General features: G+C 46.2%; 1 protein-coding gene across 1 annotated transcript in view; it reads left to right on the forward strand.

Annotated features, from left to right (window-relative positions):
- The first annotated feature begins 12,543 nt into the window (after positions 1-12,543).
- LOC144826298 (hydroxylysine kinase-like) overlaps positions 12,544-21,889 on the forward strand; it is a 650,942-nt gene continuing 641,596 nt past the window's right edge. Inside the window, exon 1 of the mRNA XM_078684643.1 lies at positions 12,544-12,892. Coding sequence (XP_078540769.1) covers positions 12,544-12,892 — 349 coding nt within the window. The remainder of the gene's footprint in view (positions 12,893-21,889) is intronic.

Genomic DNA, 21,889 nt, shown 5'->3' on the forward strand with positions numbered 1-21,889 from the left:
CCAGGGGCCGACCCTGCAGGACAGGCGCCACCCGCACATGTCCGGGGGAGTGCGGACCCGCACTGGGACTGGAGGGGCCCAGCCGAAGGGGAAGACGGACAGACAGGTGCACAAAATGGCAGCCGAGCAACTGGCTGCGAGGCTTGACAGCGTGCTGGCAGCGGTGGAACGGATGGAGCAGTCCCTCCAGCAAACTAGAACCTCCCTGGAGTCCAAAATCGACGGGGTCGCAGTAGACCTGACCCTCCTGCGCGATGACCATAGAAAATTGTCCGACCGAACCAAGACCCTGGAAGGCGCAGTGAAGGAGATCGAGCCCAAGGTCACCCAGACGGACAGACGCGTGCAGGACCTCCTGAACAGAGTGGAGTTCCTGGAGGACAGGGCTGAGGACGCGGAAGGGAGGGCGAGACGCAACAACATTCGCCTTGTGGGGGTTCCGGAGAAATGGGAAGGGGCCCGCCCGGCCGAACACGTGGAAGACTGGCTGCGGACGCTTTTGCCCGAAGGCTCGTTGTCACCACACTTCGTCGTGGAGCGCGCACACCGGGTGCCAACGAGACCCTACACCACCGGCACCAACCCGAGGCCATTGCTCTTCAGGATACTGAACTATAGGGACAGAGACACGGTGCTGCGAGAGGCACGGCGATTGGGCGAGGTGCGCATAGACAACGCGTCAATCATGTTCTTCCCCGACTACACCATCCAGGTGCAGCGCCAGAGACACGACTTTATGGCAGTGAAGAGGAGACTACGCACCGCGGGCCTCAAGTACTCCCTACTATTCCCTGCCAGGCTGAGAGTGGTGGCGGGAGACAGCACTTACTTCTTCAACACACCCGAGGAGGCCGACGAGTGGCTGGACGGAGGCACGGACACGGCACCGAAGAACTCTCGCGGAGGCGAGACGAGGACCAGGCCGCGAGCACCGCGACGACGCCGAAGGCACAGGACCCAACAGTCTCAACACGCGGAGGAGGGGGTGAGACTCTCCCCCACGCTGGACCAGATGCTCCGTGAACAGCACGACGCGCTACGGAAGGTCTCCCAAATAAGCAACTCATCCTCCCGTGAGGCGGCCCAGGAGGACGGCCAACAGCCGGTACCTAGCGACGACGACGAGGCCATATACGGGATCCCGAACTCGCAGATCTCGATGGAACTGCCCATCGTCACGCCGCAAACCTCAGACCTGATCCACTGATCCTACGGGGGATGTCTGCACTGGCCTAGCCATGACGAGGGAAGGGTTGGCAGTGGCCGCCTGGACGATGGTGTGCGATCGGCGCTCGCCACTGCCTTAAAAATATGCACGTGGAACATTAGAGGTATGCACACACCCGCGCGCAGGTACCAAATCTACTCCTACCTGAAGAGGCAGAACGTGCAGGTCGCGCTATTGCAGGAAACACACCTGAGTGGGGCGGAGGTGACAGCGCTGAGGCGGAGATGGAGGGGACAACTGTACGCCACTGAATACTCCTCGTACGCCCGCGGGGCACTGCTATGGGTAAAACCGGGAACCCCCTTCGTAATGTCGGAAGTACACATAGATGCGGAGGGGAGGTATGTCCTGGTGAAGGGGCGCATAGACGGGCAACCAGTGGTCCTGGCGTCCATTTACGCTCCAAACACGGATCAAGGCACCTTCCTGGCGCGTATCTCAGGGAAATTAGCGCCCTGGCACGGCGTCCCATGGATCCTGGGGGGCGATTATAACGCGGTACTAGACCCAGTGCTGGACCGTTCGGTCCCGCCGAGGCCAGAGGCGGCATCCCAGGGGGCCACGAGGACACTCACACAGTGGGCGGCGCAGTGGGGTCTGAAAGACGCATGGCGTGCGCACAATCCGAACACTAGGGTGTACTCATACTTCTCGGGAGCACATGCATTACATGTTCGCCTCGACAGATACATGGTGTCGGCGGACATGTTGCCCCATATCACTGGCTCACAATACTTGGGTAGGACACACTCCGACCACAACCCCCATACACTGCACATGGCCTGGGAGCGCCCGCGCCCGCCTATCCCCACGTGGCGACTGCAACCTGCATTACTGCTAGATGCCCCCTTCAGAGATTCCCTGCAGGCCAGCGTAGCGCAATACTTCGAAGACAATTCAGATACAGCATCCTCCCCGAGAGTAGAGTGGGACGCATTCAAGGTGGTGGTACGGGGACATTGCTTGAGCACTCAGGGGGGCATACGGTGGAAGTTGGAGGAGGACTTGCGCAGGGTGGAGGCGGACCTACTAGGCGGGGAGCGGGAGGCGGTGGGGGGTGCAGGTGACCGGCTGCAGGCGGCCCGGGCGGAGCACGAAACGCTGCTGGAACGGCTGCGGCACGTTAACTTCGCGGCCCATTCGGCGCGAGTGCACCAGCACGGTGACAAGCCCGGTAGGTTATTGGCCTGGTTAGTCAGGCAGGAGGAACGCACGGAGCCGGTCTCCGCCGTCCGCACGGCTGAGGGAGAACTAGTGTACACCCAAAATAGGATACACCAGGCATTTGTGGGACACTACCGGGCCCTATACAAGTCGCAACTGAGAGTAACTGCGGCCTACATAGCGGAATACCTGTCGGACATCCCGCTGCCCTCCCTTGTAGGCTCACAGCAGGACGCCCTGGGGGCGCCACTCTCCGCGGACGAAATACGCGAGGCCATTTTCGCACTGTCCAACGGCAAATCACCTGGCCCGGATGGACTGCCCGCCGAATTTTTTAAGGCGTGCTCAGACACACTGGTTCCGGAATTGCTCAAGTTGTACAATACAGCAATGGAAGAATCAGCACTCCCAGACTCGCTTAACGAGGCAAACTTGGTCTCGCTGCTGAAGCCGGGCAGAGATGGCGCACTCATGGGGTCCTATAGGCCGTTGGCCATGCTAAATACAGATTATAAAATTTTCACCTCGCTCCTGGCCCGCCGCCTAGCCCTGGAGGCACCGGCTCTGGTACACGCCGATCAGAATGGCTTCATGCCGGCGCGGAGCACGTCTCGTAATCTACGCCGCCTCTTCCGGATTCAGGAAGCGGCTCTGACGCATTGGCCTAGATCGGGGTGCCTGGTCCTGGACCTGGAGAAGGCCTTCGATTCGGTAGAGTGGCCATACCTGGGAGCCGTGCTGGACAGATTTGAGGTGGGAGATGCATTTGCTGACATGGTCGGTCTGATCTATCAGAGACCCAGTGTCCGTGTGAGGACGGGAAGGCTGCTGTCGGAGAAGATCGGGGTGCGCAGAGGCACCAGGCAAGGCTGCCCCCTGTCCCCCCTCCTCTTCTCCTTAGCCATTGAGCCACTAGCAGCTCTGCTGCGGGACAGAGGAGCGGAATGGGGGATCCCATTGGCTGACGGAACGCACATAGTCTCACTCTACGCAGACGACCTGCTGCTTTATGTGCGGGACCTCACCGCGGTGCCAGCCGAGCTGTCGGACATCTTCCGGACCTTCGCAGAGGTCTCGGGCCTCAGGGTCAACTGGGCCAAGTCCGGGGCGTACTCGTTTAGCCGTGATCAGGAGGAATGCGATGTGCATCTTGGAGGGGCCAGACTCGCTTGGTACCCGACCACGTTTAAATACCTCGGACTGCGCATCTATAGAGACCCACAGGACTTACTGGAGGGCAACCTGGTGCGCGCCATTTCTTCTCTGCGAGCTCAGATGTCCTTCTGGAAAACCCTTCCGCTGAACGTGCCCAGCCGCATAGCTCTTATTAAAATGATAGCGCTCCCTAGGCTGCTATACTACTTCGCGAATATCCCCACGTATGTCCCCACGCGGATATTCCGCGATCTGGAATCAATGCTTCGTGGCTTGATCTGGAACACGGGGCGACCTCGAGTGGCGCTGGCTAAACTGTACTCCCCGACCGCGGAGGGAGGATTGGCTGTCCCCAACATGGAGCTGTATTACCTGGCCGCACAGCTCCAATGGGTGACGTACTGGCTCAGCGATGCACATCTGGACGATACGGCCACAGCGGCCTACCAGTGGACGCATCCTCAGACCTGCGCCCTGTTTCACCCATTGACCAAGGGACCCCGCCCCCTGCCCATGCACGTGGCCGTGGCCCGCAAATGTTTTCTCCGCAGCCTGAAGCTGACGCAAAGCACCAGACCATATGCCCCTGCCCTCCCCCTGCTGGGCACCCCCAGGAGGAGCGGGACGGTTACGCAGCGCAATCTGGACCACTGGGTCACGGCTGGAGTAGAGACCATGGGTGACCTGTATGTTGACGGGGCCCTGCTCTCATTTGCGGAGTTATCTGACACCACGGGGCTCCCGGCCGGGCAGTTCCTACTCCATGCGACGGTAATGCGGGCATACACTGACTCCTGGGGCGACATCCAGGATGAACCGCCGATGCACCACCTGGTCCAATATCTACATGTAATGGGCAGAGGCTCACACATCACGCATTGGTTAGCGCAGGCGCTTCTCATTCACACGCAAAAACCCACGCAGCAGATTAGGGCTAAATGGGCGGCGCATCGTGGGAGGGACTGGACAGACAAGGAGTGGAACCTAGTACTAGCTAGCCCCGTGAACATCCCCCGCAATTCCCGCTTCCGTGTCATCCAACTGTACATATTGCACCAGGCATACCTAACGCCAGATAGAATAAACAGATACTTCGCGATCGACACTGCCGTTTGTCCCAGGTGCGACCTGCTAGGCGCGGATATCCTGCACATGCTTTGGCACTGCCCGACCCTGACCACGTACTGGGGGGAGGTGACCTCGCTCCTGAACCACAGCACGGGCCCGGGACTGCCGGACACGTGGGAGGCGTGCATTCTCGGCCTCTATAAAAGAACTAAGCTGAACAAAACGCAGGCGCGGTTCTGGGATCTGGGCCTCGTTACGGCCAAACGGCTGATTACGCGCCACTGGAAACGGCGGGAACCGCCTACCCCAAAACACTGGTTCGCATCCTTTACAAACTGGGCAGGGGCGGAAAGCACGGCGCTCCACCGGGAAGAAACGGCGGGCCTGCGACAGTTCCCGATAGCTCAGCTCTGGGATGGTATCCTGGGGTCCCTGAAGGGGGAGGGCACTGTCAGGGGGCTCACGTAGACTGGGTGAAGCCAGAGGTGGGTCACAGAGGCTAATGCTGTATCGCAGGAATCACCGCAAGCGGCGCCCCCCCCCCCCCACCTCCCCCCCTGACACAGACAAGACACAGCCAACGCGTAAACCTCAGACACGACCTAACGCTCACGCAGGCGCCCATCAGTGGCCATTGCCCAGCAGCTCGCCCCAAACACAAAGTCGCTGACATCGCCCCCGCAAGCACACTCCAACCCCCCCCCCCCACCCACCATCACATATATGTTTACCTGTTTACAGTATCGGACCCCTGCTCACGGATGGTGGCCTCTTTGACCCCTAGTGTTGACGTGGGCAGAAGCCACTGACGGTACTACAGACGGTGACTGCTGGCGTAGACGCTGATGGCCACACCGACGGCGAGGCTCCTCCACCTGAATGCCACATGCTCCAATAACAAGGCCGGCGACCAATGACACACCATGGCCCGCAGGGGCCGCCCCACTCCGGGTTCAGGCACACTTGCGCACGCACACCTCTGACCTCCGGCTGCACTGCAGCAGCATCGGCAAACAACACACCGTTCAGGGGTGGCACCTACTAACACCGTGCCAGTGGGACGGACCTCGAGTGGGGAAACCGCGAAAGGAACATTGGGACATACCGATACGAACTGTTTTGTTTAGTTTGCCGTTTTTATGGCTCAGTTCTAGGAAAAAAATGGAAAATAAGGCGTCATTTATGGACTTTTCCTTTCTTGACTTAAGAAAATGTGACTATCTTCTATATGTCCTAGCACACCGGGGACACAAGGGACACAACGACATGCCCCTTTTTATGATGGCCCACACCCTCACGATTCACCGTTCATTTGCAGCCGGCCCGCAGGGTTGTAGGCTTCGCTATGTGTACTGTACCTTTGACCATTAATAAACGTCTTTTAAAAAAAAAAAAAAAAAAATGATGGCAGTGCAGTGAGAAGTACTTATTGAAAGTTAATGTAAACCCAGTACGTGGTCCTGATTATTTATAATAGAGCCACATTATAGTCTGATACATGAAACATAATAGGTTTTGTACTGCTGGTAATCTGAACTCGTATATTTGGAAGGTCCTTCCTACACGATAAACAGGAAAAGGGAGTTTTGGTGAAGTAAAAAATTGCCTAATATTACACAATTTAAGCGGAGATTCCGCAATTTATCCAGATCTAGGTTTGACTTTGTAAGGCTGGGTATATATCTGCCTTTCCTTGTGTGGGTAGTTTGTCTTACCTCTTTGCACACTTTCTGTAGTTTTTATATAGCTCGAACTTGACTTCACGGTATTGAAGAACTTCACGTGAGGGCCATTTACATTGCACAAGGTCACATGCATTCGTTATAGGCAAGGGCAAATTACGTGATGTGCAGGATATCAGCGGTTTCCGACCACCATAGCGTTAGTAAACCAATGATGCCACACTGCCTCCTCAAAGGAGAGGGGATTGGATTTGCAAAGTGGAACCCGTCCATGAGGGACCGCTTCCACTTCCGGTATGTGGGCTCAGCCCTAGGTGGAGGGAGGCGCTACATTCTCTCTCGGTGCCATTCACAGTTTGCCTATCTTGTTTTAATTACGTCAGGGGCTGCTATTAAAACGAAATAAAAGACAGGCGTTGTGCTGTCTCATGCAAGCCATAACCACAGCCTTTGCAACTGCTCGCATGGAGAAATAATCTGAATGCCATCCCAATGACGTGTGTGCGGCAGAAGGTTTGCAAGCTGTAGAGGCACAAGGGCTTTGCGTTCCCCTTCAACCGCAAAAGGAGCAGCTCGGCACATCGCAGTACAAACATATGTGTTTAACCTGGCTCTTTCGTACACGTCAGACCCTAAGTGTTATTCTTGCAAGTGGTGTGGGTGCAAAGATTTCTTATATCCTATCATATGTGTATAAAATACTGTACTTCAGCCTATAAATCGGTTCTTTGGAGACACTTTTAGTTCGCAGACTGTGAACCGTAGACAGATACTGGTAAAAAAAATGGTATACTCTGTAAATAAGAAAGTTGGTGTTCTTTCTTGCAAAATGCACACTTGCACAGAAATGCCTGCGTTCGTTTTCGGCACGGAATTAGGACTCATAAGTAAGTAGCGTGAATAACACTGGCTTGGCTGGGTTCTGTTAACGAGAACATTATCTTCCTAAGAGGAGAAAAAACGTGGCAAAGGAAACGGGGCAACTTTGTTGAAGGGTGAAAACTGTGAACTGCACAACACTCATTATTTCTAGACTCAGCGCTGTGTTCATTTTGTCAGCCTACCTCTTTGTTCCTCCTTTTGTATGTCTCCAAGCCTCTGACACGGGTTCATGCTTTATTCTTTTAATCCTTTTTCTCGCCCTCCCTCTCCCATTGTCCTCCTCCTTTCACCCATCTCCACTTCATTTATCTCCTCCCATTCTTTCCCCTTCATTCCTTTCTTAGCTCCTACCCCTCTTCTAAAGCCTTCTCATCTTTTCTTCACCCTGCTTCACTCCCTTCTCCTTTACCCTGATTCACTCCCTTCTCCTTCTGTTGCCTCTCTCTTGTCGTTTCTCTTTGCCTCGTTCTCTAACCCTCTTGTAACCCTTTGAATTTCTCCCATCACTCAGCACCACCACAGCATCACTCAGGGGCACCACACCATCACTCAGGGGCACCACAACATCACTATGCGCTACCACAGCATCACTGAACACCACAGCATCACTCGTCGCCACCACAACATCACTCAGCGCCACCATTCAACAACAACTGGTTCCAATATGTTCTCTCAATGTTTAAAGCTTTATTACAAATGTCACAAAAAGATGTTAATATTTCACTTCTGTTCTTGGATTTTCGTCATAATAAAATACAATGAACATAATCTTCACAGAAGTTATTTACGAAAGTTTAAGCTATTGCCATTATAAATTACAATAACTTCTTTTTTAAGTATTAATTATTAAAAAGATTACAAGCCATTGTTATTTGTAATATCAATACATCTAAGTCATTTAAATACAACACACATTGCGTTGCAAATGCTATAGGTGTCACATTTGCGAAAATTAAAACTATTGGCATTGTAAATAACAAAGCTATTAATTTCTCTATATTCAAAACCAACACATAAATAAAAAATTGGTCATTTACAATACCAATACTCAAACTTTCCGAATGCGAGACCTATTGCATTGCAAATGCTTGTTTTTGCTTTCTGTTCTCTCCTGGGATTTAGTCTACACACCATAGACAAGGTCGAACAACAATACCATTTCTTATTTTGTTCTGGTTAGGCCTCGCCAACTAGACAAAACACACAAATGCATCTGTAGTTTCAAAACATATACTTTTGCCATGTTGGTATGCATGAATAGGTAACAACACACTTGGAGAGGGATCTTTCCAGAGAAGAGATTGTGACAGCACCTGAGATGTAGAACTTTCATCTGTGCATGCTAAGGTACGGGATCTGCAGCAACCAGCGAGAGATCTTCAGATATATAATCATTTTGCTTCTGTAGAAAGGGGTTAGGCTACCCTGTCTTGTATAATGACGGCTCCTTTTATTATTTATGGACTACTTAATATGCTGACTGTATTTGTGTGAGGCATTTTCTTACTCACTGTAGCATGTATACTGCATACTAGAGCAGGATAGTTGAAATAAACATTTTAAACCTTTCTTGTGTCTCTGTCAGACCTTATTGTGGACTAGTACAAGTGTGAGAATGAAAGGGTGTGTCCTGCAACGGCGATTCCTGGGAGAGTCAGGAGCGTTATGTTCTGTAGTGTCTGATCACTTGATCCTCTGTGAGTGAGTAGGAGGGCAAGTAAGACACTATAGCTAGTCAGTCCCTGGCTCATGGGTACTCAGGTGCTAGGATGACTCAGTCCCTGCCAACTAAGTTTCTACGATCCCAATCATCGATCTGTGACCCCGCAGAATCCCTGAAACATGGCGCAGCCAACGTGTGGTCTGGTACTTATTCACTGGACCCAAGAGTAGCGCGTGTGCTTGTCCACAATATGCTTGCACCGTTTCCCAGAGACCTCGGTGAGGGGAGGGTTTTGCCTCGACATTATTTAAGATTGTCACAAATATCGCTGTAAAAACTCCTCTCACTTTGCAGCCATAGAAAGTAAGTAAACACCAATAGCCAAGTTAAAAGAAGGAGCAATTTGTCAGAAGGAATAGCCTGACCTTTGACCTCAGTTTTCGAAGCACAGCAAATGTGACCTGACAAATACAAAACGTGAACACATTTTTATCTATTGCTCTCTTGTGACCCACCAGAAATCCTCTGGCAACCCAGTTTGGGAAACGCTGTTTTAGATGCTTCTGGAGTGATGTAAACCCTCAAGTGTTTTTTCGCTTTGCCTACACATCTGTTCACAATCCTCCTCAGCTATCAATCTCTTGACCATTGCCTGTGTCCCTGTCAAATTCATTATTTCACATGTATCCCATTTACTTTGAAACCTGCTTCTTGGCCGAGCAAAGTGAGTTTCTAATGAATTGAATGTCAGAACAAACTGGCTACGCTTCATTCGCTCTTCCTTCGTAATGTGGAATGCCAGTGATTCTATGATCATGGCAAAATTAACACAGAGAAGGGACATCCTTTTTATGGTGCCCCTCTGAAGTGCTGTTGGTTCCATATCCCTTCCATCAAGCACAGTTTTTGATATTTTTGAGAAATTATTGCCCAAGACCTTCATCGTGGGCTTAGGGCCCAACCCCACTTTACATCAGACATCAATTATGAACAGCCAGTCTACTTGGTCTAAAGCTTTTTCAGCATCGAAGGAAATCAAAATATATGAAATGTTCTTATGTTTTTACTCAATTTGGTGGATGACTCTTTTAGGCTAATGTCTCTGTCTGTCTTGTATGGACCCAGATTGATTCGGGTGAACGGAGGTAAGGAGTACTAATGACTCTTACGGACCGGATGCTGAAAAGTAAGCATGGGCGAATTTTGCGAATTCGCAATCCGCAGATTTGCGAATTCGCAATCCGCAAAATTGGCGAATTCGTGCGAATTTGCGGATTTTTTTATTTTTGCGTGTTCGCGGGGCGATTTGCGTGTTCGCGGGGCGATTTGCGTGTTCGTGGTTTTTTTTTGGGCGAGACCGCTCGTTGTTGTGCCCTTCTGCATCTGCCCCACTCGTTTTTGTGCCATTCTGCCCTCTGCCCCACTCGTTTTTGTGCCCTTCTGCCCTCTGCCCCACTCGTTTTTGTGCCATTCTGCCCTCTGCCACACTCGTTGTTGTGCCCTTCTGCCCTCTGCCCCTCTCGTTTTATTTTAGAATGGCGCCGGCAAGCTGCCAGCGCCATTCTAAAATAGTTACTAAGTTAGCTTCATCAGGAAGCACTAATAGATAAAATAAAGCAGGTGCTCGAATTCAGTTAAACTCGAGCACCTGCTTCTATTAGTGCTTCCTGTTGAAGCTAACTGAGTAACTATTATAGAATGGCGCCGGCAGCTTGCCGGCGCCATTCTAAAATAGTTACAAGCTTGAAGCTAGAACTTTTGCCCCCTGGATCCGTTCCGCTCGCGGATTTGCGGATTTTCGGCAAATTCGCGGGAATTCGCGGATTGCGAATTTGCCGAAAATTCGCCAAATCCGTGAGCGGAACGGATTTTGCGCCCATGCTTACTGAAAAGGTCTGAAATATTATCTTTTCGATTGCTAAAGGGCAAGGCTGTCAAAGGGTATGGCGACTCTTCCCATTAGCCCTGGTGCCACCCTGCATAAAATAGTAAGCATGAAAAAGGTTGTGTCGCTCTAAGAGGTGCAGAATGAGGAGGAAACCCCCAAAATGGAGAATAAACCATAGCAATCTTGTAGCTCCTCGTTGAAAATCAAGATTGGATTGATGAATGACAGGAGGGCACTCAAGGTAAAAGAAGCAGCAATCTGTCAGAAGGCGTAGCCTGACATTTGAACTCTGTGTTTGAAGCACATCAAACGTGACAAGATAAATAAAAAACATGAACACATCTTTATTTATTGCTCTTCTGCAAACCACCAGAAATCGTCTTGCAATCCGCGGTTTGGGAAACGCTGTTTTAGATACTTCTGGAGCAGCCACGGCCCGCGGAGGGAGTTACGGTGGGGCAGGAAGGCGTGGCGGGGGGAGGTTTAGGGTGGTGAGTGCGAAAAACCGGAATATGGATAATTGGAGGTAAGTAAACAATTTAATATAAATAAAACGAATTTCGTAGTGCGCCCTGCATTGCAAAATGTGATGCAATGCGCGCTACGAAATTCGTTTTATTAATTAAATTGTTTACTTACCTCCAATTATCCATATTACGGTTTTTAGCACCCCCCACCCTGCCCCTCCCCCGCTCCGCTTTCCTGCCCCACCGTAACTCCCTCCACGGGCCGTGGCTGTTCTGGAGTGAAACACCCAAGTGTTTTATCGCTTTACCTACCCATCTGTTTAGATCCTGAGCAATCAATCTCTTGACCGTGGTCTTTGTCACTGTCAAATTCATTATTTCACATGTATCCCATTTACTTTGAACATGCTTCTTGGCTTAGCAAAATAAGTGTCTAATGAATTGAATGTCAGAACAAAATGACTTCCCCTCATTCCTGCTTAATTCATAATGCGGAATGGCTCTTACTGACCAGATGCTAAAATGGTCTTAAATATTGTCTTCTTGATTGTTTAAGGGCAAGGCTTCCAAAGGGCATGGTGACTCTTCGCATTAGCCCTGGTGCCACCCTTCACAAAATAATATGCATGAAATGGGTCGAGTTGATCTAAATGGCTCAGAATGAAGAGGAAACCCCCGAATTGCAGAATAAATCATAGCCATCTTGTAGCTCTTAGTTGAAAATCAAGGTTGGATTAATGAAAAACAGCAAGGCACCAAGCTGCTTCTGGCACCTGGAAGGAGGAAAAAGAACTAAGAAGGAACTCCATGCGAAGAGAATCAGAATATTGCTATAAAACCAGAAGCAAAAATCTGGGTCAAAATGTGGAAGCAGAGGGAAGGCGAACAGAACAAAAAATAAGGAACAAATGTGTTCCAACATATCACGTAACTCCTCATGTATGATGCGGACAGGAACTGACTTCACAACAGAGACGCAGCCTCTTCTTGGATTGGGAATTTCAGTCCTGTTCTCTTTCTTGGGCTAACCATCATCTTAAAAATGGTTTCCACACACCCCTTTCTGGAATTCTTAGCATTCACCATGTAAACGAAGGAGAAGCTGCTGTTTGATATCCTTCAGCCCACACAGTGTTCCACATGTACACAACTGCTTCACACATTATAATTGTATAATGTTTATGAATCATGCAAAATATATTTATTAGTACATTAAGATATTTTTAAGGTTTAAGTTCTGCTTTCACCTTGATGAATGTATGCGACTTTGCTCTGGGGTACTTCTTAATGTGCCGTTCTAGCCAAGTATCAGTTGTGAAATGTTTATTTTATTTTTTTTAGATAAAATGTCAAGCGCAAACAATCCGTCCCAAACTTCCTATGGTGTGGGAAAGCCAGCACTGAGTGACGCACAAGCCACACTTTTGGTTGAAGATGTATTTGGTCTAAAGGTATCTGAGATCAAGCCGCTCCCCAGCTATTATGATCAAAACTTTCATATAGTAACTACAGATCTGGAGAAAACTACAAATGTGACGGATTTTGTCCTCAAAATAACCAATTGCCAAGAGAGTGAAAATGAAAACCTCATAGATGTACAAACCCGTGTGATGATGTTTGTGAGGGAAAAAGGTTTTCCCACCGCTACAGCAGTTCCAACAAGAGATGGTCGGATACATTCACTTGAATCTATAGGTAACTCGTGTAACTGTTTTTAATTTTGGGGGAAAAAATACAATGCATTGCCCGAGCCCGAGTGTTTCCTGAAACTGTAGCCACAAGCAATTTTGAATTTTACAGACTTTAATTTTCAAAAATCATTACATTAAATGAACACAGAAGATTAAATACCTCAAGCCTTTTTTCAGCGTTATTAGGTTTGACTTGCATAATGAATGCTAAATTCATAAAACAATGTCTGTCCTTATGGCAATTGACAGCATGAATCATAGTTCAATTGCCAATATAATGATAACTGCAAAACTATAGATATCTCCAGATTTCCACGACTGCATAATGTGTTAATGTGGTGCCATTGTGGGTCTTCTTCAGGACAAAAAGACAGCCTGAAAGGGAGGAGAGAGATTATTAAATTGTGTTTCAGGTCTAGCGGACATTACGGGGTAGACGTACTAATGCCCATTACTCACCCAGCAAGTGGGAGGTATCCCTTGGCATTCCTCGCTGAGTGGGGGCTGCCAGAAAGATCTGCACTTGTCAGGAAGGCTCAGGTAAGTGGAATCTAAGGATAAGTATACATATGTCAGGTAACTGTGCTAGTCTGAAGAAGAAGAAAACCTTTTGGAATAGCCAAGATCTGGTCTTACCTCTCAGATGAGTTTAAATGACTAAATCCGCCTTAAAACAACACAACAGTGTTGAACCATCCCGGACCGTATCCTGGAAGAAAAGCGCAAAGAGATTATTGCGCATTGAAAGTTAAACATGGAAACCACTATTGGGAAATTAATGCAATGTGTGGTTCAATTAAAGGAATGGCATATTTCAATCCCCGGGATCACAGAGGTCTGTGGGATGCACTGCTTAAGTCCTTACGGTTTCAACAACTTTTAACAGTCTGTTTAACACATTCAATGTTAATCAAAACAATATAGCCCATTTAAATTTCAGAAACATTATATTATAAGGTACAAACAATATTGAAAATCCAACTGTTGCCCGTGTGTAAACATTCAAAAATGAAAAGGTAAAATTGACCGTTGCCTGTTCATGTTCTTATTGTCAAAACATCAGAACACGTGTGGAACTACAACAAAAGTCCAAAATATACAGAGATGTCACAAAATGTATGAAGAAGAAACAATGAGAGAGAGAGAGACAGGAGAGGGGACGGGGCGGCGCTGGAACAGAGGCACGAGCCGAGAGATGGATGGACCTGGCTCTCCCTAGCGCAGGCTATATTTGAACAAGAAACAAATATTTAACCCTGAAAGTATAAGGAAAGAGGAACCAACGAAGCGGCGCGCCTGACTTTAAAATGGCCGCCGCGTAGGACATTTCAATCTGCAAATATAGCTCTTGCTGCCTATTAGGTCAAACAAACAATGCATATCACTATATAAACTTCTCCAAAATGGCGGCACGATAGAGGAGCAACTAAAAAAGGACTAATGCCATTTCTAAGACTTAAACAGTATAGGACAAGGGAAAGAAGACTAATAGAAAAGGTAGAAAGACATCAGGCTAAGAAAGTTAATGAAAACGGCGGACATCTTGGAAAGTCTACACAAACATCTTAAGCACATAGTACTCAACTATCAAATTTTCACTGATATCAGAGGAATCCAGAAGAAACTACCTACCTGGAGGCGGAACCATAAATCAGAATCAATTAAGTAATTGCTTACAATAAAGAAAATATTACTAGGATACTACCAGTTATAATTTTTAATTATAATTATAATTTTGAGCCAGTAACATATGCAAAGAAGAATACCCATACCTACCTGAGGAGGAACCTTAAATCAGTTTCTTTAATTAATTACTACAATAAAGAGAATATTTTTAGGTTACTACCAGATTTAATTATAATTATAATTATACTTTTGAGTCAGTAATATATGCAAAGAGAATACCCACTCCATCAGGAAAAAGGCAATTAATCTTAGTACGCCAACACACAACTCAATATGGAGGACAACTACCTGGAACGAATAGGTAGGAATGCATACATCATAAAATACCCTACCTATCTTTTGAAAAATGCAGCCAAAAAATTCAAGCATAACCTATTGAGGAAAAACCCAGACACATTGATCTCTGACACTTCCTTTTGCATGGATAAAGGAATCATCTTGAAAGATTTGATATTCTTCACTAGGAGAAGGGCGAAATGGCGCAATGCCTTTACAAACATGCTATATATTAATTCCACAACCAACATTCCGCATGGAACAAAATTTATGACCAGAGCATCACCTAACCTCAGAGCGGACATTTGCATAACAATCTTCAAGAATGGAATAGTATTGATACAAGCCACTAACGACGAACTGGAAAAATTCGAGAATATCTTCTCAGCCTTAAAAAGTAATATGGAGAACATGAACCCTCGACTACACCGGGCTCATACAGAAGACGATTCTGCCTCACACAACAACCCTACTAGTAGTAGCTCAATAACTAGAGACCACCAAGAACAGGATCAAGTTACGCAACTAAGAGACGTGAGGCCTTTACAACTCCAGAATTCGTCTACAGACAACTTAGTCTCATCCGTCAGTATTCCTATAAGTACAAATATTACCCCGACCAGAGACCTCTTGGAACCGGATCAAGGTACGCAATGAAGAGATACCAGGCCTTTACAACTCCAGATTCTGTCAACAGACCTAGTCTCACCCGACAGTAACCCTATAAATATTACCCTGGCCAGTGACCGACAAAAACCTAAAAGAGATAAGAAAATAAGAGACACTTGGCCTTTACAACTCCAGAATATGCCAACAGACAACCTAGTCTCATCAGATATCGACCCTATAAATATTACCCCAGACAGAGACAGTCAGTAAAACGAACTAAACAGCACTCCAGCTAGAAGCCCACAGGAACAATTCATTCAACCAGCAGCCATATGCGGTAAAGAAAACATATTAAACGGGAATGAATTAGAGAGAACGCGAAATACAAATAATAATAACAACAGACGTGGTTCCCCAAACCTGGATAGAACGATCAACGACGCAAGCAATAACAAAGGAGAAAATCGACCAAAGGAAAGTACCAAGAAGTCTTTGATACATTGCTCAGAACGGAAATGCGGGAACAAAAAAATGTGAAGATCAAAACATACTGAAGAGTACTCACTCTACGGCACCGAAGATCATGAGTAAAATCTTCGAGATCCATACACAAATTAGCAACCTATCACAGGAAATGAAAAACGCTATGAAAGGGATAGAGAATCTATGTGCTATCACAGAAAATACTCACAACGAAGTAGAACGCATCAGAGAGCTAGTAAACACAGCATTCGATATCAACAACAAAAGATCGATGCCAGTATCAAACAGACAAAACAGACCGGATAGGAATCAAAATTATTTAACTGAAGAGGACATACTATTTCTACTCTGAGAATACGAGACATCAGACCCCAGGAAGGCGCAGGAAATCAAAAGTGTACCGATAGACGTCAACAGAACAGCTACGAGGAATGAGAGGAAACTAAATCTCAACAACTTACAACAAATCCATCTAACCACTGATCCATTAAACGTGATCACAACCAGAACGGAGGAATCTTTAAAATGTCTATTGCTCAATTGTCGATCCGCAGCGAAGCATGCCTCTGACATAGCTGACATCATCATCAATCAGGAAATAGACATAACAATCCTTACCGAAACCTGGCTATCTGAATCCTCGTCCCCAGTCTTGGACCTTCTGGTGCCCCCACACTATAACATATTGAGATTGGACAGACAGAAAAAGACAGGGGGTGGTATTGCCTGTATCCACAGATCGAACTTAGAAGTCGGCCAATTTCAATCCGACCCCCTCGAATCATGCGAATACCTAGGGCTCAATGTAAGATCGGCAAATAAACAGATTTGCAACTTACATGCCATATATCACCCACCAGGAAACAATGTGAACTTCATTGACCAACTGATGGAGATCATCACTGCCAACGCCAACACCGACATTAATCATATATTTTTAGGTGACTTCAATCTACACTGGAACGACAACAACGACAAACAGGTCAATGCCCTTAAAGACTTCCTAGCCGATCTAAATCTATCCCAAGCTTGTCTTCAACCAACACTCTAGAAAGGAGCAACATTGGACTGGATCATCTCAAAGAATAATGACATCTCAATGCTCTCCACAAAACCTTGCGACTGGTCAGACCACCACGCCATAACCTTCCTAATACCATCGCGGGAGAAGATAAAAAACATTCATACTAACAAAATGAAAAGATGGATACGAGATACCAGAGACTCAAATATGGATCTTCTAATTGAAAGCTGCAAGAGAGACTTAAACCCACCTGCCAACATGAAAAAGGTGAACGACCTAACGAACCATTACAATACCTCAGTAACGGAAATAGTCAATGCCACCATACCACTCAAATTGAAAACAGTAACGGAAAAGATTAAAAACCCATGGTTTAATGGAATATTGAATGAAGAAAGACGTAATTTGAGACGCACTGAAAGAAAATGGAGACAACACCCATCTTCCCCTGAACTGAAATCGCTCAGAAAAATCAGAAGCGAATATAACAAGAGGATCACCAACACAAAAAAGGAATTTATTAGAACAGAATTGGATAACGCTAAAAACAGAACACGAAAATTGTTTGAAATCATAAAACAGCAATCAAACAAGATGGCAAAATCTGTCCAAGAGGTCACCAAAACGCAACTAAGTTGTGAAGAATTCTCTACCTTTTTCGCTAACAAAGCCAACAAGTTGGAAGAAGAACTTAAGATTGCTGCAGATAACATCAATGACAATACACCACCATCACAAGCTGATCCAAATCATGCGGACAAGACGACTAAAAACAGAGCACACTGGGACTCATTCAAATTATTGAACCACAATGAGATTGTTAAAACACTAGTGACCACTAAACCCAACAACCATAATAACGACCCATTACCATCGAAATGCCTAAAAGAAATCAGCCATACTTTGATCCCAATATGGACAGAAATTATAAACGCCTCACTCTCCCAGGGGGTCCTCCCAAAAAGCCTGAAGGCTGGACAAGTGGTCCCGATCATCAAAAAACCCACAGTCGACCCAACAGATCCAAACAACTATCGCCCAGTGACCAACATCCCTTTTCTGGCCAAATTGATAGAGAAATGTGTACAGAATCAGCTGAGCAGACATATCGACAACTTCTCACTGCTAGATGACTGTCAATCGGGATTCAGAGCTGATCACAGCACGGAAACAGCTATCCTACTCATTGTCGATGATGCACTTCAAGCACTAGATCGCAATCAATCTTGTCTACTCATCCTCCTAGACTTGTCATCAGCATTTGACACAGTTAATCACGAAAATTTACTGAACAGACTTCATGACAGGATGGGAATATCTGCCATTGTACTGAAATGGTTCGAATCATTCTTACAGAACAGAACTCAGAGATTCCTAGTAAACCAATCGCTTTCTCGTTCTTGCCCAAACACAATCGGAGTTCCACAAGGATCCACGTTATCTCCTTCATTGTTTAACTTGTACATTCAATGGAAATGACCAGAGAAGCGTGCAGCCGACAGCAGACGTAGAGGGAATCATTACTCACGTCTCTGGGGCAAGACTTAGGCGCCTCTGGTCAGATGCAACGCGTTTGAATATAAAGCGTTACACATCAAGAAAGTTGGGCATTACCTTGCTATCTCACGCAACAGGCTGACTCAAAACCTTCACTAGAATAGAAGTCATTTTAAATAAGGGCAGAAGGATCGCTATCTGACACCAAATTCGACCAACCGTGCTACAAACCACAAACAAACCCAAGACAAGGGCTTTTTACTAAAATCAAAGCTTGAAAACCATTTACGAATAACCACGACCTAAGCAAGAACGCCCCTACAGAGGATGACCGCACTAACACTCTACATCAACACCCACATCATAGAGGAAAATCTGTAAAGTACGACAGAAATAGAAATTTTTGTCTTGATAAAGGTGGATAATAATTTCAATCAACCACCGAAACGCGTCGACGCCCCAGTACAGTGTGATTCATGGTTCATGCATCGCTGTTGACAGAATAATATTCTATCTGCACAACACCGCTGTTCCAAAAAGAACATTAGAACACATACCGTGTATTGCATAATTTGTATGTCTTACTGTTGTTTCTGTCTTTCAGCAATATTGCTGGTCAATATTGAAATGGAATGTTATTTTTATCATGTTTTAATTTGTGTCTAGCAGTTAATCTTGTGTTCTGCTTTTTTAACCTTATTGTATACAATAAAATGTGAAATTTTTTTAACCTTTATTTAGTTGTTATAGTTACTGTTATTCTTCACTTATGGTGTTTATGTGAATGACCTTACCCAAGGGAATTGTTCTTTTATATAACTTGTACATTGAACCGCTTAAAGAAATTCTGAAGAAATCAAAAATATCATACCACATGTATGCGGACGACACGCAACTTTACATCAAGATTTCGAACCTGGAAGACATTACCACAATGAATGAAGCCCTCAAAATATTGCTAAAATGGCTAACCAACAACCATCTCAAGCTAAACGCGAACAAAACAGAATTCTTACTTATCACACCACAAAAGAATCAATCCGTAGTGAAGGAATGGTCCAAAATGATCACAGCGTTAAATTGCATCCCTACCCTAGTTGATTCGGCGAAATCACTCGGAATCACATTGGATGAGAACCTTGATATGAAAACTCATATCAAAACAATGGCAAAAAACGCACGTTTCCACTTGAACTATTTGAGAAAAATGAAATGTTTTCTATCGGAAACTGACTTAAAACTAGCTGTGCAATCACTGGTTATATCACGGATCAAATATGGATGTACAACGCTAGCAGGACTTCCAAAAATCTCTACAGCACCCCTAAAAGCCTGCCTCAATGCAGCAGCAAGACTTATTACAGGATCGAGGAAATTTGACCATATATCCCCTCACCTGAAAGCTTTAAACTGGCTACCATATGAAGCTAGAGTACAGTTGAAAATAGCATGTATCACTCATAAAGCGATTCATCACAACACACCTAGATATCTTGCCAACAAAATAGAAATTGCAGGAAGAAATAGACCAGCCGCGGGCAAATTACCTACTCTAGAGACCACCAATCTTCAAGAAGAAAAGAACATATGAGAGGTCATTTTCCGGCGTAGCCCCCAGAATTTGGAACTCCCTTCCCGCTAACATCAGAAAAATCACAAACTCTATCATATTTAAGAGGGAAATTAAGCTCTTTCTTATGAGTAAGTTCCTCCCATAGGAACGACATAGTTAAGTTAAGACTTATTATGGGGCGATCGCTAGAAATTCACCATAGGAATGGAACTGGAAGAGCCTTAAATGAAAACAGTATATTAGATACTTATAGACTAGGTCTAAAGTAATACCAATTTAGTTTTTTTGTTGCTAGATCTTGTTGACTTCTACACATTGTTGTTTCAACTCATGCCATGCGATGTTAAGCGCTCTGATACCTACGGGTCTTGTACGCGCTATAGAAAACTGTTAATAAATAAATAAATAATGACATGATGATGTTAGAATTTGCACATTGGAGAGGAGGAAAGAGACAGTAAGTGAAAAGTAGAAACTGCTAGATGCCCCAAGAAACAATACCTGCAGTGGTCGACTCAAACAATCATACCCTGCGTAACCAGAGAGTGATGAAGCGTAATTCAAAAAGCGTTACCCTGACATAATGTTCGGTGTGCACCAGGTTCAATGATATGTGCCAGCAACATGCAAGGTGTAAACCTAAGAGTAAAAGGCGTCATGCTGTGTGTTTCGTAGGCAAACACATACCCACGCAGTAACAGAGGGTCTCCCAGTTCTAGCAGAAAAAACAGAAGTTAGGGAGTGCAACGTGAAAACTTAAAGAACTGGGGCCTCATTTATGAAAAGTGACGCATCGCTGCATGAAAGCAGCGATGCGTCACTTTTCACTGCGCCCTCCTTGCGACACCATTTATGCATCATATTTACAGTATGACGTATCATGACGCAAGGAGTTACAGATACGTCAGTATTTCTGACGTATCTGTAGGCGCAAAAGTGACGCATTGCTGGAGTGTGTCACAAAAGTGACGCAACTCCAGCAATGTGTCCTTTCACATGGGGCAAGCCCCATGTGAAAGGGCCTGCGTCAGTCTTATGCCTGCTGTGAGGCAGGCGTAAGAAATTGACGCATTTGTGTCCTAGAAGTGGTGCAGTAAAGTCACATAGATTTCACTGCGTCACTTCTACGAGCAATTCTTGTGTCAATACGCACCCTTGCATACATTATACCTGGCGCAGGTATAATGTGGCGCAGGGGTTTACAAAGTGACGCATCTACCTAGATGCGTCACTTTGTAAATATGGCGCAACAAGGCGCATTTTTTACGCCACTGGTGCGTCACAAAAAGTGACGCACCAGCGGCGTAAAAGTGACGCATAGCCTCATAAATGAGGCCCCTGGTGCTGAATGTGGAAATTTACTATAAGGTAAACACAGTTAGGGCTTACCACGGAACCTCCGCCGAGTTTCGTGAAGTGATAACAAGGATAAGTGTGCTAGGCATCACTCGGGTATTAGCGACTTGAGTACCAATTACGGTTTCACTGTCACTACAATGAAACATAATCTACCATGAACATACTTGCTGCTGTGAAGCGTGAAACGTAAGCTGAAAGCAAAAAGAAAAACACAAGCTTACCGGTCTCAGTGTCAACGTTGGTAGTAACTGAAATGACAAAAGTGAAATGTCTGCTTTATACATTAATCTTTCATTAGAAAGTGGTGATAGAAAACTGCAACATATCTAAACGTGCAAGAATCTTATGATGTGGAGCTTACCGAAAATATTAAACAACCGAACACCGAAACGCCACCGCTCGCATTACACTAGAGTCATGCCGTACGTGAATTCGTGCGTGCTATTTAAAGGAATATCAACCTCAAGACCACTTTCGAGCTCAGTGCGATCCAA

Source organism: Lissotriton helveticus, chromosome 3_2 (genome assembly GCF_964261635.1).
Source record: "Lissotriton helveticus chromosome 3_2, aLisHel1.1, whole genome shotgun sequence".
Taxonomy (NCBI): Eukaryota; Metazoa; Chordata; class Amphibia; order Caudata; family Salamandridae; genus Lissotriton; species Lissotriton helveticus.